This window comes from Heloderma suspectum, chromosome 1 (assembly GCF_057233095.1).
Source record: "Heloderma suspectum isolate Gila_16-S chromosome 1, 16-S_ref, whole genome shotgun sequence".
Classification (NCBI taxonomy): domain Eukaryota; kingdom Metazoa; phylum Chordata; class Lepidosauria; order Squamata; family Helodermatidae; genus Heloderma; species Heloderma suspectum.
Window position 1 is genome coordinate 414,153,863 of NC_139458.1, and position 15,479 is coordinate 414,169,341.

A 15,479-nucleotide genomic window follows, 5' to 3' on the forward strand; every position below is an offset into this window, starting at 1 on the left:
ATCCCGAGCATGCCCTCATTTTATCAATTTAAGACATTTTGGGGGAATCACGAGAGCAAAAGTAAGATCACTGAAGACTGCAATCAATCTCTTTGTGCTTTAGTGATCTATGTTAATAAAAGAGGGTATGTGTTTGTCTATTTTTCAGCGCCATAGTGCCAAGTGCATGAAACCTAGGTGGCATGCATACTAAGGGGACCCCAGGGGTGTGCACCCCAGGGTTATTTTGTCTTTAGAAATAATAAATTAATTGATATTAATTTAAATGTGTCAGTGTGGTTAATGCCTGCAATAACATCTTCAACCATAGGGGCAGACTTCCCCGAACAACACAGTTCAGCTGTTCAGACAGTTGCTACAGTATGAAGCCAAGGGAGATTAGTTGGCAGAGGGACACAATTATACACTGATCCTCCCCTCTGTTGTGCGGCAGCCCCCCTTAGGGGAATGGAGTGCATAGACCCCTCCCTCAGGGGACTATAGGGGTGCCCCATGGCAGGGGCCATGCTGAGGGGTGTCAGCACCCGTGGCCCCATTCAGGTGGGGTAGGCACAACGTGTCCAGCTCTGACAGCTGCGAACGTTTGGTTGAAGGCTTTGCTGCATCAAACTAGGGGCTATTCCGAGCCATTATGAAGCCGAGTCTGTTCAGTAGTAGCCAATAAAATGAGAGAGCTAGAGCTCAATGGGTTTTGCAGTTGCTGAGAAGTGTGTGTGTGTGGGGGGAGGGGCAGGGGGGGCTGCAGTCATAAGAGATGGCAACTAGCTAGACCCAAGTGCAAGAGTCTGCAAGCCCTCAGAAGAGCCTCCTACTTAGTGTTCCTTGGTTCCAGCGGGACGTTCCCCTGCAGCTTCTTGACTAGCATTTCACTGCTTCTCCTGATCACGTCCCGAATCTTTCCAAGTGAGCCGCTGCGTCGGAGGGCACCAGTGCCATCCTGGAATGGAAGACAACCAATGACAAGGGATGGTGGACAAACACCAGCTATTCCAGAGATCAGAAGAAAACATTGACTAGGTTCGCAGTCGCACAAGATGCTATTTTTCTTGAACAAGCCACCTTGAGAACCAATGGTTTCTTGTTGGTTTGTTCAGGATAGTTAACAAGCCACAATGCGGAAAATGTCCTGGGTTAAGACAACATGCTAAACCATGGTTCAACAACAATCCACACTCAACCACTGAGTGTGGGTTAGCATCTTGTGTGAACAGCCCCAGTGCCTCAGGACTTCCAAGTCAGAATTCAGTAACAACCTGTGAGGACAGGGGGAGGGAATCTCTTAGAAAAAATAAATGTATCTGGGAGCGACATGGCTAATCTTAAACATGACAGTGGCCTGTACCAAATGAGCACATTTGCAGCTGCACTTAACAGAAGTATATGCATATCCTCTAACTCTCAGAGATAGTTTATAACTTCTAAAGCAGGGGTGGGCAACTTGTGGCCTTCCAGATGTTTTAGCCTACAACTCCCATCAGCCCTAGCCAGCATAGCTAATGGTTAAGGATAATGGGAGTTGCAGGCCAAACAACTGGAGAGCTACAAGTTGCCCACCCCTGTTCTACAGAATTGAATGGTACAGCTGGACAGTGCCCAGTTCAGGTTGCAATTGGGGGTTGCGCATTTGAATGCTTCCCCATGAAAAAGTGAAGTCCATATAGAAAACTAGTATGTGTAGGGAATGGGTTCAACCCAGTCTTCTCCTATATGTGCTATTTTCCCAGGTGCAGGGAGGGTTTCTTTGTTTCTTTGTTTTCTTCCTCTTTGGAAGAGTATTTGAAAAATGTGATTTTCCCCACCAGTAACCTGTAGTGGTACAGTCTAGGTAAAGCTATACCTCTTGATTCTACTGGATGCATAAAGTGGCCTTCACCCTAACATACATTCATTCTTAAAAAGGAGTGAGAGACAGAGGTTTTTTTGAAGTTATGGCTGAGTTCCAAACATTCACTAGAAAATTGTTCATGGCAACTATCCAACTCTCATGACATCATAAAGTTCTCACAACCATGAATATCAACCATATGACCCAAGAAATTATGCCCACTTTTGCTCTCAGTTTATCATATGCAAATCAATTCAGTGATGAGAATGACCACCTAATAAACTGTGGAATTTCTTTCCTGGGGCAGTGGAGTTGGTCCCCACACTGTTGAGATATAGACGACAATTAAAAACATGTCTGTTCACCCAAGCTTTGGGGATGTAGTCTGGTCCTGAAATTTTACAGTTTGAGACTGTGTGTGTTGTATTATGTTGCTGTTTTAGTTATATGGTTGGAGATTTTAATTATTATGCATAAAGCCGTAATTTTGTGAGTTGCATACCTCCCTGGGCTCCCTTGTGGGATGGGGAAGGGTAGAAGATATCTATCTTCTAGATGATAGATACTAGTTAGAAACCCTAATTCCTGAATTGTTAAATCAGTCTTAGGAACCTTTAATTGAGGGGTGCACGATCTTTGCAGCCTGGCTTTTCCTAGCTAGTGCTAACAAGGGAAATTCTAGGCAGGGTTCCCATGGCTCTGCAGCCCATGCTGTAAGTGGCCAAGGCTGCATGCAGCCCACAGATGGTGCACTCATTTTAATTGCATGTTACTTAAGACAGAGTCATACTTATAATTATTATTGCATAGGCCTCTTAAGAATATCTCAAGTGGCAACTCTTGGCGCATGGAGAGAGGATCATCTGAATCCATGTGGCCCATGTGTGTGTGTGCGCGCACGCATGCACGCATAACACACACACACGATTTCAGAGCAGTTGAGGGAACATGGTAAAGCTTAGCTTGTTGCTTGTCCAGAGGACTCTTTTGAGTGGCTATTACGCAGGAAGTAGATGTGCGATCCTAAAGCAAGGACATCAGAAGAGCCCTGCTGGATCAACCAAAGGCCCATTTCGTATCTAGTATATTTCCAAGAGTAGCTAGCCCGATGCAGGACAAGAAGCAGGACATGAAGATTTATTACTATTGGGAGTGGAGATAGCCAGTCATCTCTCTTTTCCCCCTATGGGCAATCAGCATTGTCAAAATTGTCATCCCAAATAAAATGTTTAGCAAGGGGAGATCTTTGTAAGCAGGGCCTACCACAGCCTACAAAGTTCTCTGGATTAGAGCAGCCATCTGTATATTTTTAAGGCCATCTTAGAGTCGGACACGACTTAACGACTGAACAACAACAGTACATCTCTCTGTCTTAAAAGCTTGCTTTTCTCTCCCATGAAAGCATGTGATTCTCTGTAATTCAAATTCTAAATCAGATACCATATTCAGCAAGATGTAGGAAACAAAAACCTTTGATCTATATCTGTGCTTTTCTCACTGGTTACTGCTATTACTATGAGAGTTTTTAAATATGGTTTCTTTTTTTTAAAGGCCCCAGTGCCTCTTAGAAGGCCCTAATCTGAACCGATTTTTAAACACCTGTTTCTCTATCCCTAATTATCCCGTGTAATATTCCTGATCTTCATGAATTTGTGTCCTTCTTAATCCGCCTGCCTGTATCTAGTGGTTGCTACAAAATATTTCCCTGTCCGCCAACCAACAGCAAAACACAAGACGTGCTGATGGCCAGCAATTTAAATAGCTTTAACGGGATTAGACCAGTTCATGGAGGATAAGGCTAGGTATGGCTACTGGTCACGATGGCTACGTGAACATTTCCAAAAGCCATACCACTGTAATACCTTTATGAGGCCAACTCAAAGGTCACAAAATAGTTATCTAGAACTCTTTATCAGGCAAGGTGATAAACTAAGTACAATGGGGTGGGGGGAAGTGGCTGATGTTCAAGGCATGGAGTCTGCATATGGTTAGTGTCTTAAGATGGAAAGCGGAAGGAGGCATTAGGCATTCAAAATTAGGCTCTACCAGGTACTGAGATGGTTTCCATTTGCACCTGGGATCCTCCTGAAGGTTGCTGGGAGGGAGGGAGCCAAATCAGGTCACTTTACCTAGTCATTGAGAGGGGACATATCTGAGAGAATAAAGTCCCAGCTTCAGGTAGTATAAGATCATCTTGCTTGCGTGTAGGATCCTGCTAAATCTGAACAGCTAAATTTGGTATTCTCCAGGTCGCTTTTTGGTTGGCTATATGGTACCTCCAGGACCAGAGGCTCTCTGCCTCTGAATGCCAGCTGCTGGAGAAGAGCAGGAAAAAGCTATTGTGCTCATGTTCTGCTTGTTGGCCACTGTGGGAAACAGGATGCAGGACTAGATAGGCCTTTGGTCTGATCCAACAGCTATCCAATTTGGGAGGCTTTAAAAGTGGGTTAAATTCCTGGAGGAGAAAGCCATCAATGGTTATTAGTCCTGATGGTTATGTGCTGCCTCCAGTATCAGAGAGAGTATGCCTGTGTACACCAGTTGCTGGGGAACATGGGTGGGAGGGTGCTGTTGCAGTCATGTTCTGCTTGTGGGATCCTGGTCGACAGCTGGTTGGCTGCTGTGTGAACAGAATGCTCAGTAGATGGACCCATGGTCTGATCCAGCAGGGCTCTCCTTATGTTCTTAACAGGGCTCTTTTATGTTAGATTACAGAACTTACGTTATGTTATGTATGGCTCCATCATTATCATCTAACCCCCCCCCCCAACTTTGTTAATTTCAATTTGTGTTTTATTAATTGCTATCCTGTGGAGTTTTAGAACTGTTCCTTTGAGAGGTGTTTGTGGATATATTGTGATTTTATATTTGTATTATTACATTATGGTTACTGTTTGTACACCTTCTCAAGGTCTGAAATCCTTAAAGGTGGTTTAGAAATCTAAAAATAAAAATTATTTGTGTTTGTGTGAATCACCCTTCCCCGTCCTGAAAGCCCTCCAGATGATTTTGACTACAACTCCTATCAGCCCCAACCAGACAGTGGCCAGGATTGATGGGGTTTGTAGTCAAACAACTACAGTTTGTTGCTTTTAAATATGTTGTTGTGTTTTAAACCTTTCCACTGCTGCTAGGTTTTATATTGGTTTTTATTTTTCATTTTGATTTTATTCTGTAGTTTTAAACAGTATAGACCTTTGGCCATTGGATGGTATAGAAATGTAATAAATAAACATCTGGAGGGCACCTGGTTGGGAAAGGCTGGTATGTATGCGCGCGCGTGTACACTCACTCACAAACACACACCTTTCCTTGCTGCCTTCCACGAAGTTTGAATTCATTAATCTCTTGATAAGAGTAGGCAGGGTGGCAGCACTGCAGTTTTATTTTAATACAAGATACTACATAGCAAGGTTTGTAGGGAGGGGAATGTACGATGGGGAGTTCCAGTCCTTTCCAGAAACATATCCTCCCGTTCTCACGGCTGTGGAGAAGGTGGTCTGACTCCTGGCCTTGTCCCCTTCTTATCCTGAATCAACCACAGCATCCCAGCCCTGCAGGGGAGGTAAGAAAGGTCTCCTTCCAAATCCAAAGCTGTGTTCAGGATGGGCGGGACCTCTCTTATGGCCTTGAATGTAGTTTCCAGCGTATTTAGGGAAGGGGGGCTTCTAAAACATATTTTCTTTGCTCCCCACAATCCTGCCTTCAAAGACAAGGGAAAAAGGGAAGTGACATGACTCCCTCTAAGGGTGCTTTCAGATGGAGGGTGCCTAACGCTATCAATCAAAAGGCAGTTTGTAGTTATTTCCCTTAAGGTGCAATCTTATGCATGTTTAGACAGGAAAAAAGGCCCACAACTCCCAGCATGCCCCAGCCAAAAACAAGGTAAAAAAGGCCCACAACTCCCAGCATGCCCCAGCCAGCATGGCTGGGTGGGGCATGCTGGGAGTTATTGGCCATTTTCTGCCTAAATATGCATAGGATTGCACCCTTAATGGAGTTTTTTGTGGTTAAAAAAAATAGGGAAAAGCAGTGGGAAAGGGTTTACAAATGGAAGGCAACATCATCTGGACTCCCCCATAAAATTCTATGAATGAGGCAGGGTGAATGCACAATAAGAGCCTTGTCTGGAAACCTACTCCAGAGGTGCCTCCCTGCGCCAGGGTTCAAGGCCGATGGGCAGATTTGCTCCACAGGAACAGCATTCCAAGTGCCGTGCTTTTATTTTTATGCCACCGGAATGAATGGCAGATGCTCACTTATACCTGAGGAAAGGGACACTGTTGGGCTGAGGCCTAAATGTGCTTCTTGCCCCTGACAATCCTGGTCTTAAGAGCCAAAGCTGCCCCTATCAACTTCCCCCTAGCCTTGGTCCCGTTTCTTGGTCACACTGACAAGGGGCAGAGTGTTGGGAACTGGCCTCTGTATCAGTGCTGCCTTTCCTCTACCGTTTACGTGGAGAGACGAGGGGCTTAACCAAAGATGTGCTTCCCACCAGGTTTATAAACACGTCAAACAACAATCGGTGCTTAATGTATACAGTGAGGAAGCAAGTCCTTGTAGGAGTCAGCCTTCTCCAACTGGGCACCCTCCAGATGTGTTGGACTACAGCTCCCATCATTCCTAGCCAGGACAACCATTGGCCATGCTGCCTGGGGATTATGGGAGTTGCAGTTCAACACATCTAGAGGGTGCCAAGGGAGGGGAGGCTGGTGCAGGCTAACCACAGCTAGTCAAGCCCACCTCATACACTGGTAATTTGGTAGGTGCTGAAAAGCCTCCTCCATGTGACCAAGGTTCCACGCAGAAGCAGTAACATGTGCCAGCATCCAGGGGCAGCTACAGTTCTGAGAGGCCCCTTCTACGTGGGCCTACCTGCCTGTGGTAAGCACTAGTAGCAACACTGCAACCAACGCTGGGTGCCTTGGCACTATTGAAACTTCCCACAATGGCCAAGTTTAGCGTCACTCCAGGCCAGCCTTCCCAAACACAGCACCCTCCTTTTTGGATTACAACTCACACCACCCCCAACCAGAACAGCTAATCCATACTGGCTGGGAATGATGGTGGTTATAGTCCAGCTCAATTTGGAGGGTGCTGTGTTTGGGAAGGTTGCCATAGGGCATGCTGGGAAAATTGCAATGGCGGCTCCAAGCCGCCTGGCCCAGGAGGCAGGTGTTAGCGCAGTGGTGGATGCTGCCAGGTGTCCAATAGCTCCCTGAGGATGATTAGCATTGACCCCTGGCTTGTAAGCAGTCATGTGGTTCAGCCAGTTCTTGTGGTTACTTCTTGAGCCAGCAACTCCCAAATAGTGGGTGCGGCCCCGAACATGGGAAATGGCCGTGCAATCGGCTCAGAGCACAGTACTGTTGCAAGCTGACGGGCACCACCACCACCACCAGCATTTTTTCAGCAACTGCCACATCACTAAGGTGATGTTAAGAATCAGATCTCAGTTGTGGAGAAAAGTACCCTGCACCTGCCCTGAGAGCTCGTGGGTGTATGCAGAATGGAAGAGAGCTGTAAAGATGGCTCTATTTAGCTTATAGGAGGTGTTTACTGCAGAGCTGATCCAACACAGACTAGGTCTTTCTGGCTGTGGAGAACCACTAGGTTGGCGATTCTGATAGCGAACCAACCATCCTGCTGCACTGCAGATACAGCTCCGTGGCTGAGCTGGATCTTGGTGGCTTTGCTGAGGCCTTCACGCATGCTGTTACGTACTGTTCTGACAGTGCACAGCCATTGGCCATGCCGGCTGGGAATTATGGGAGTTGCAGTCCAACACATCTGGAGGGCACCAGCTTGGGGAAGGCTCCTGTTTTGGCTGGGGTAATGAACCTGTAATTCAATGAGGACAGTGGGCTGGAGGGTCTTGCTGTAGTTATCCCCTGCTCAAGGAAACCTAACACAGATGCAACCTCCACAGGCATCTATCCCTTTGGGGAGAAGGCTGTAGAATGTGTGGTCACCAGCCAGCTCAAAGTGTTCATGAACTGGACATGTGTCATTCTGTATCCCTCACCATCACCCACCCTCCATAGGTGGCCTGGAGCCATGATCTCCATCTCGCAACGAAGAGGTACAACTGTGCTTTTAAATGCTAGATCTTTCCACAACGTTTGATGAGTACTGTAGTCATTTGCAGCCTCAAGTGGCCCTGCAATGGGGATTTTAGAAAGTAAGGGAAGCTGTTGCTCTGTAGGACTAGGGCCCCCTGAAATAAAACATATGTCAACCCTGAATATCCTTGACAGATTAAAAGCACAAACACGCACAGTAAGTTTGAGGTGAGCTCGCCCAAAATTGGTTCAAGGGGTAGCAAACACACGACAGACATTTCTTCTTGCCTCTTACTGTTAGCCAGTTACTTGAGGTTTATACAATAACAGAATCATAGCCAACTGCAACAGCCCTTGCACACGTTCAGGCAGGGGCTGCTACAAATACCGTATGATAAGCAGAATACGGACCATCATCAGCACATCTCAGGGTGTGCATGGAACAGCTGATCTCCAGTGGTATACTGTGAGCGAAGTCAGTCTTTTTGCTCTGAAAAGTTCCATCTGGCTTTTGCACATAAACTTAATTTCTAGAATTAGGGGCACATCTTTTGATTACGACCTTTGGCAGCATTTGAGCTGACTGCAATTGCAGATTACTTTAGTCTCATAGTGAGTGTTCTATAATGCGCTTCCTTTGGCAGAGACATGTGTAGGATTGGACCGTGAAGCTCCAAAATGGTAAGATGAATATTCATTCATTCATTCATTCATTCATTCATTTATTTATAAGATATATATATCTTATAAATAAGAGCCCTTTGTAAAATAGTTTGCATACTTCTACAAAGACGCTGGCCAAAATTATTATTATTTTTATGAGCGTGTGTGTGTGTGTGTATATATATATATATGTGTAATAATAATAATAATAATAATAATAATAATAATTTTGGCCAGTGTCTTTGTAGAAGTATGCAAGCTATTTTATAAAGGGTTCTTATTTACAACTCTGTCTGAAAAGGCCTCTAGCTGATTGGATATAAATGCAGCAAACAAAATTAGCAATGGCAATCCTATACTTGTCTACACAGAAGAAAGTCCCAGAGTCCAGATAAGTAGGTATAGGATTGCAGACTCAGTCAGCTGTAGCTAAGCTTGCTACATACATCTTGAGATATCCCCTGCCTTTCCCTTTTGCCCAATACAGAGTTCAGTAAAGCTCAACAGCATGTACACTCTTACACCCAACGTGGCTTGCCATTTATTTATATTTGGGTAAGAAGACATTTAGCACATGATGCTTTTCCTAGCACTGAACCTCCATGCTGAGAAAAGCTTGACCAGTTGACCCCTACCACCAAATTGGAGTCCAGTCGAAAAGACCATTTTACTTTTTTGCACCATCTCTTTTAGGAAAACTAGACATTGACTGTCTACGGATCTGGGCTGATCCAGGCTGGCACTCCCATCATGGACATTATGAAAATGCAACTAACAGATTCCAGTTCTCCCATCAAAGAGACTTTGACCTAGTTGACACGGTGCAGCTCGTCGTGGGTTATTTAACCCACGGTGTCTGTGGGCGCCACTTTGCATATCCAACCCCCAGGCAGGGGTTGTGGTGTCATGAGAATGGTCTGTTCTAGGGTTATGTGATGATTCTTTAACCCTCGCAACCCTCACATAACCCACACTCACCAGGTTCGCATGACATGACAACCCTGAGTGGCGGCTGAATATACAGAATGGTGGCTGCACGCACCACAGCCTCAGTGTGGGTTAAATAACCCATGGTGGGCAGTTGTATTGGGTTAACTGGCCCTCTATTCTCTTTGCCCTTGGCAGACAACATTAGCTTGGCTACTGCAGTCACTTAAGCAGTTTTGTTTTGCTTTATTCCCCAGCAATATTATTTTTCTTGGAATGATGTCACTAGAAGAAAATGAGGCACAACGACTGCCTTCCTTAACTTGGTGCCCTTGAGAGGTATTGGACTACAATTCTCATCCTCCCCGGCAATGGCCATGCTGGCTGAGGATGATGGCAATTGTACTCCAACACCCCTAGAGGGCACCAGGGCAGGGAAAGCTGCAATACAACATAGAAAACAGGATTTGAATATAGGTCCCCTGTGGAATTGTATTTATGCTACTATCCCAGAGGAACAACTCACATTTTGATATCCCTAGAACGTTCAAAGCAACATTAAGCAACATTTTCCCAATGTCCACCCTAGTGTCAGGGTGGACATTGAGCCCATAGAATCCCAGAGTAGTTCTGATTCTGAGGAAGAGGAGTCACTCCTGGGAGAGGAGCGCACTCCTCTTTCCCAGAGCCAACAGCTGACGGAGATTCCTCCCACTGGCATTCCTAGCTTAGATAGCAGTCCTGGGAGTGACAGAGCGTGGGAAGCAGACTTGATGGACGCGCGTCGCTGATGCAGAGAGTGGCGCCAAATGGAGGGCGTGGTAAGGAGGCGTAGTGCCCGGTTGGCGCGCAAACAATGGTTGCGCCCAGAGGATCCAAGGGAAAAGGGGAGGGACTCTCCCTAGCCCTTAAGTTCAGGGGTCTGCCAGTGATTCCCTTTCAAACGGGGACCAACTGTTCCAACTTAGGGCATAGGTACTCTGCTGCTCATATCTAAGTGCTAACGGTAGAGTTGTTAAGTTGTAAAAGAGGAATAAAGCTTTGAAAAGAATCCCTTTGTCTGTGTCTGGACTTGGCTACTGGATTAGACTGAGACAGGCCTCCAAGGAGGCCTTGACATCTAGATACTCAGACCCAATGAAAGCCAGTTCATGTCAGTTTTTGTGTGTGGAAAAGCAGGTCTTCTTACAGTTTGCTTTCCCCCTGCAGTTTGAGTGTGTCCAAGGCTACTCCGCCAGGACCAGTGACTCCTCTCCAGAGGCAAACTCATATCTCTCTCTGAACACACAGAGGCGGTACATTCATACCCCCGCCCCCTCACACACACACACGCATGCAGCTTCTTGCTCTTCTACTGGAAAAATCAGGAGAGAAAAAACACACAGTATCCTCAATGTGTGCAAGTCTAATGCAAGGGCTCACAGCCTACACCCCCAAGGACTTAACTGCAGCCCCTCAGGTGACCTACCCCTCCTGCTGCCACCACCAACTCCACCCCCCTCCGACCAATTTCCCACCAATTGTATTGTTGCTACCAGGGATACAGATTGCTCTTTCCAGCAAGGAAAGAGCAATCTGTATGAGGATCTCTCAGGGAGAGAGTCAGCAGCCTTCAGCATCAGGACTGCTGGTAGAGGGAGTGGAGCAAAGGCTCCCCAGATCGCTCATTCCCCACTGTTGCTAGCAGCAAGGAAGGAGCAATTTGTATCAGGATCACTGCGATATGTGCATCCGTGCACATATATGTGGAAGCATGTGCATTGCATGCGGCCCTCAGGGCCAAAAAGGTTGTGCACCTTTGGTCTAAAGCCTTGTCCTTGGAGGAAAAAGAGACAATAAAATATATATATATTTAAAGACAGCATAGGGAAAAGAGGCACAAGGAGGCAAGGGTTCAGGTCCTTCTGCCTTTAATTGGAGGTAAATTAGTTCACAACATAAAGGAAAGCACCAAGTCTGTCAAAGGCAGAGAGGAGAACACACTTCCCATTCCCACCCAGTGCTATAAAAATGGTTTGTGAACAGCCCAGTGCAAGGCAAAATGCGGAGCTGGGAAGATTGCTGAGAGAGCTTTAAGGGGAGATGCTGGGAGAAGCCTTCCAGGTTAAGCTCCGCCTCCAGAGGCTTCTTCATAGCATCCTGGGACAGACCCCACCTCCCCTCCCTGTACAGTGGGTAAAAGTAGTGTAAAGGGGGTCTTACCGATTATATACTGGGTTACCTCTCCCTACCCACTCCCACATGGGGGAGAAGCACCCTCTGTCCTGCCCCAGGCATGCACAAGCAGCCCCTTTCCTGAAGGAGAGAGGAGAAAAGCAAGAGGCCCCACTACAAGCTGTGGAGGGCTCCCAAAAGGAGCCACAACAGGCATTTAGGACTAGGCAACCTAACCCTAACCCTACCCCAACCTGGCACCTTGAAGATCTGTTGGACTACAAACTCCCATCATCCACAGCCAGTATGGCCATGGGGAAGGCTGGCCTAGGGCCTTCAAGTCGTCCTGCCACAGAGCTCCACCTGAGAACATCCTTTCTGGGTCACGCCAATGGCCCAGCTTGACTTGGCATCCTGCCTCCAGCAGTGAGCAGCTCCAGCTGCTTCAAAGAAGATGGAAAAAGGAACAGCACAGGGTGATAATGACACCCTCTTTGTTATTCACTTCCAGCAGTTAATCAACACCTGGAGCAAAAGGGTGCATACATCTTACCTAACACCTAGCCCTAAAATTCTAATTTATAAACATATCTAGTCTTTCTTCTTCTTTTTTTAAAGCCAGCTATACTCACAAGGACACTGAACCACATCAAAAAAAACAACAACAAAGGGAACAAACCCAGACAGGCACAAAAGCTATGCTCAGTATGAGAGCAGAAAGGAAATTCTCTCTTGCACCTGCATGCCCCCGGGCATGCATCAAAGCACCTAGTTATTCTGCAGAAGCATAAAGAGCCACAACCAAGTGATGAAGAACTGTCTTCCTTAGAAACCAGATTCCCAGCCCAGAAAATCCCAATGTCCTGTTTTCCCCAGGCGTCACTAAGTCCTATGTGCTAGCAAACACTTCCCCAAACTTTTGTTTTCTATTCTGCTCTACAGAAAACGTAATAATGCCCTTCTAATCGGCATCTCAGAGTTTTCCCTTTCTCACAACAATTTTTAAATCCAATGTGTCCTGTTCACCTTCTATCCTAAAATCCATCCCTACCATGAAAACACTTCCGCCACGCTCTGCAAGTCCCATCCTGTGCCCCAATTCCTGAAGGAACAATCTCTCTTCCCCCTCCCTGCCCAGAAACACCTCCCCGGTTTCAGCTCATTGCAAAGCCAAGTCCTCATGCACTGCAGCCCCACTAAGGCTGCAATCCTACATACCTGGCAGTAAGCGCCACTGAACACAGCGGGACTTACTTCTAAGAAAACACAAATAGGATTGCACTGAACACAGTGGTGGTGCTCTGATGTCTGCGGGCAGCAAATCCGCTCTGGGTTTGTCAGAACCAGTCAGAAATCTAAAGGGTGCACCTTGGATAGCTCCTTTAGAGTTCTGACTGAAACCCGGAGCAGATTCACCACTCCACTGACATTGGAGCCACCAGCCTCTACTGACTGCACATCCCATGAACACTTCTACCCCACATCTACTTCGGACTTCCACATCACAAGCTAAAATTATCTCCCCCTCCATTAAAATCTTCCAGAGGCCCAATCACAGCGGGTCAAACTATTCCCACTTTAAAACTGGGACCTTCTACTCCCGCCCGTCTCTGTTCACTTGCATGCAAGGGCCTTCACTTTCATCATTCTTGTATAAGATGTGCGGTTCCAACTCTCTCTTTCTCTTCTGCTCGCTTGCCATGCTTCTAAATAAGCAGCAGTTACAGTTGCTACCTTCCCGGTTAACACGCCCATTTTCTATGTGCCGCTTTTGTGGCCCTTTTCTGGGACCTTGCGATCGCCAGCTTTAAGCAACAGCATTTATTTATATATTTGATTTATGCCCCACCTTTCTACCAAAAGATGGCACCCAAAGCATGATTAAAAATTTACAATCGTGACAATAAATTAAGAGATGTAAATATGCAGGCACTTCCCCCCTACCCTATGGGAGGAGCGGCAATGAAGCAGTGGCAGTCAAGCCATCTTTGTCTCCTCCTGTTGGCGCACAAAAAAAAAAAAAGCAACTATGCAAGGAGACAAACAAAGATTCTCAAGTTCATAGCCATCAAGAAGCATCTGAAACACAGGCATCTTGAAGTGCGGCAGGCAGAGCAAGTCCAGGCCAAAGTCTAATCAGAGAAGCCAGTACTGGATATAGGATTTTAAAAACAACGCCCTCTATGTCTGGCACAACTACTTTAACCTCTCCACTTCTAATGCCTCCATTCCATCCTGGGAAGCTGACTGTGTCCAGTTCACAATGAAAAACAAGGTTCTTGGGAGGAGCTTACAGCTCGCGCTTACGTCTCGTCCACTTTTGCTTGGCGCATCCTTTGGTACCCACCCACCCCCTGGTTATGATAGGCCCCGTCCTTTTCGCCTGCATGAACAGGCTGAAAAGTAACCAGCACCTAGGAGAATGGAGATGGCGGTGAAACCTATGTCCGTCCCCCATCCAGACAGGCCCTGAGCCCAGCCACTGCATGAGGTGGCAGCCGGGCCTCCACAGTAGCAGCAGTGGGCACACTGGATGTGATTTCGGCATCATACACTTGTCCAGATAACAGTAAAGAAAAACAGAATCACAGCTCCCACCCCTCCCCTACAATTAGAGGCAAGGGACTGGAAACATGCATATCCCACGCTCTACTAACTCCCCACCGTCTTCCCTCCCTGGCAGCAAGGGAAAGAGAAAGGAGGCAGGGGAGGAAGGAGAAAGAGTGGGGCAGAGAGCTGGAATGGAGGCAGCAAAATCCGAGTATGTCAGAAGGCAGGAGGAAGGGTGACTGGAGATTGTGGATGTGTAGGACCCCAGAACGAGCAGGGCAGAGAGTGGGAAGCAAGGCCGTTTTTGGAGCAGAAGCCTTTCATTCAAGCCCCCGTGAGGGGACAGAGGGAGCCACAGAGAATCCTGCTGACGTCCTGCCCTGGCACGTGGGGGGGAGGGGGAAAAGGCAGGCTCCAGGAGTTTCTTCCTGTTCTCTTGCTCGTCGATGCCGCGGTAGAGCCGTGTGCAGCCAGCCGGGCAGTCCTCTGCAGGCGCTGCTCTGCCCCTCGATGCCCACTGGGATGGAGCGTTGGGGGGCTGGAGTGTGGAGTCCTTGCCGAGGAGAGCAGGAACAGCAGAAGGAAGGGGATGGTTTGAAGGAAAAAGTCGGAAGGAGCAGCACAAGCATCCGGGTGATTGTGGTGGAGGGGGGGAGGTGTCTCAGGAGGCATTTAAGCCTAGTGCACAGAGGAGAAAGACACAATTTACAAGGCCGTAGTGAGGATGTACAATAAACCCCAAGGAGTTGCAGGGAGGGAAGGGGAGATACAGGCAACAGTACAAGCACGGAGAACAAACACCTGCAGAGGGGTGGAAAGTCACAAAGCTGCCCTTTAAAAAACAGGGCAGTGGGGGTGGGAATGACCTTCTTTAGGTAATGAAGGGAACATGCACTTGGATAAAGGATGCTTGGAAATAGTTAAGATACAGGCTTCGCTCAGTCATGCTTCTGGGTAGAAACATCACATACTGGACCACTAGGAAATCTTGGGGCCAGAAAGTCTCCTCATCAATAGTATTTTATGGATAGAGGTACCAGAGGGTATTTGCCTCCTTCCTTCACAATCTAGGCTTTTCTACTGATCACAATGGGCCAAAGCCAGTGTGGTGCAGTGGTTAAGAGGGTTAGACCGGGGAGACCTGGGTTCCAGTCCAACCTTGGCCTTGAAGCTCACTGGGTGACTCTGGGCCAGTCACTGACTCTCAGCCTAACTGACCTCACATGTCTGCTGTGAGAATAAAAAGGACCATGTAAGCCACTTTGGGTTCCTTGCCAGGGGAAACAAGATGGGATATA

General features: G+C 47.1%; 1 protein-coding gene across 3 annotated transcripts in view; it reads right to left on the reverse strand.

Moving 5' to 3' along the window:
- The window catches only part of KLC4 (kinesin light chain 4), a 71,822-nt gene that overhangs the window by 3,837 nt on the left and 52,506 nt on the right, over window positions 1-15,479 (reverse strand). For 2 of the 3 annotated variants that reach the window (XM_084829043.1, XM_084829042.1), the window contains exon 14: window positions 813-937. In XM_084829043.1, the coding sequence (XP_084685169.1) occupies window positions 813-937 (125 nt within the window). Of the gene's footprint in view, window positions 1-812; window positions 14,860-15,479 lie in introns of those variants that run through there. The other variant, XM_084829044.1, reaches the window with a different exon arrangement.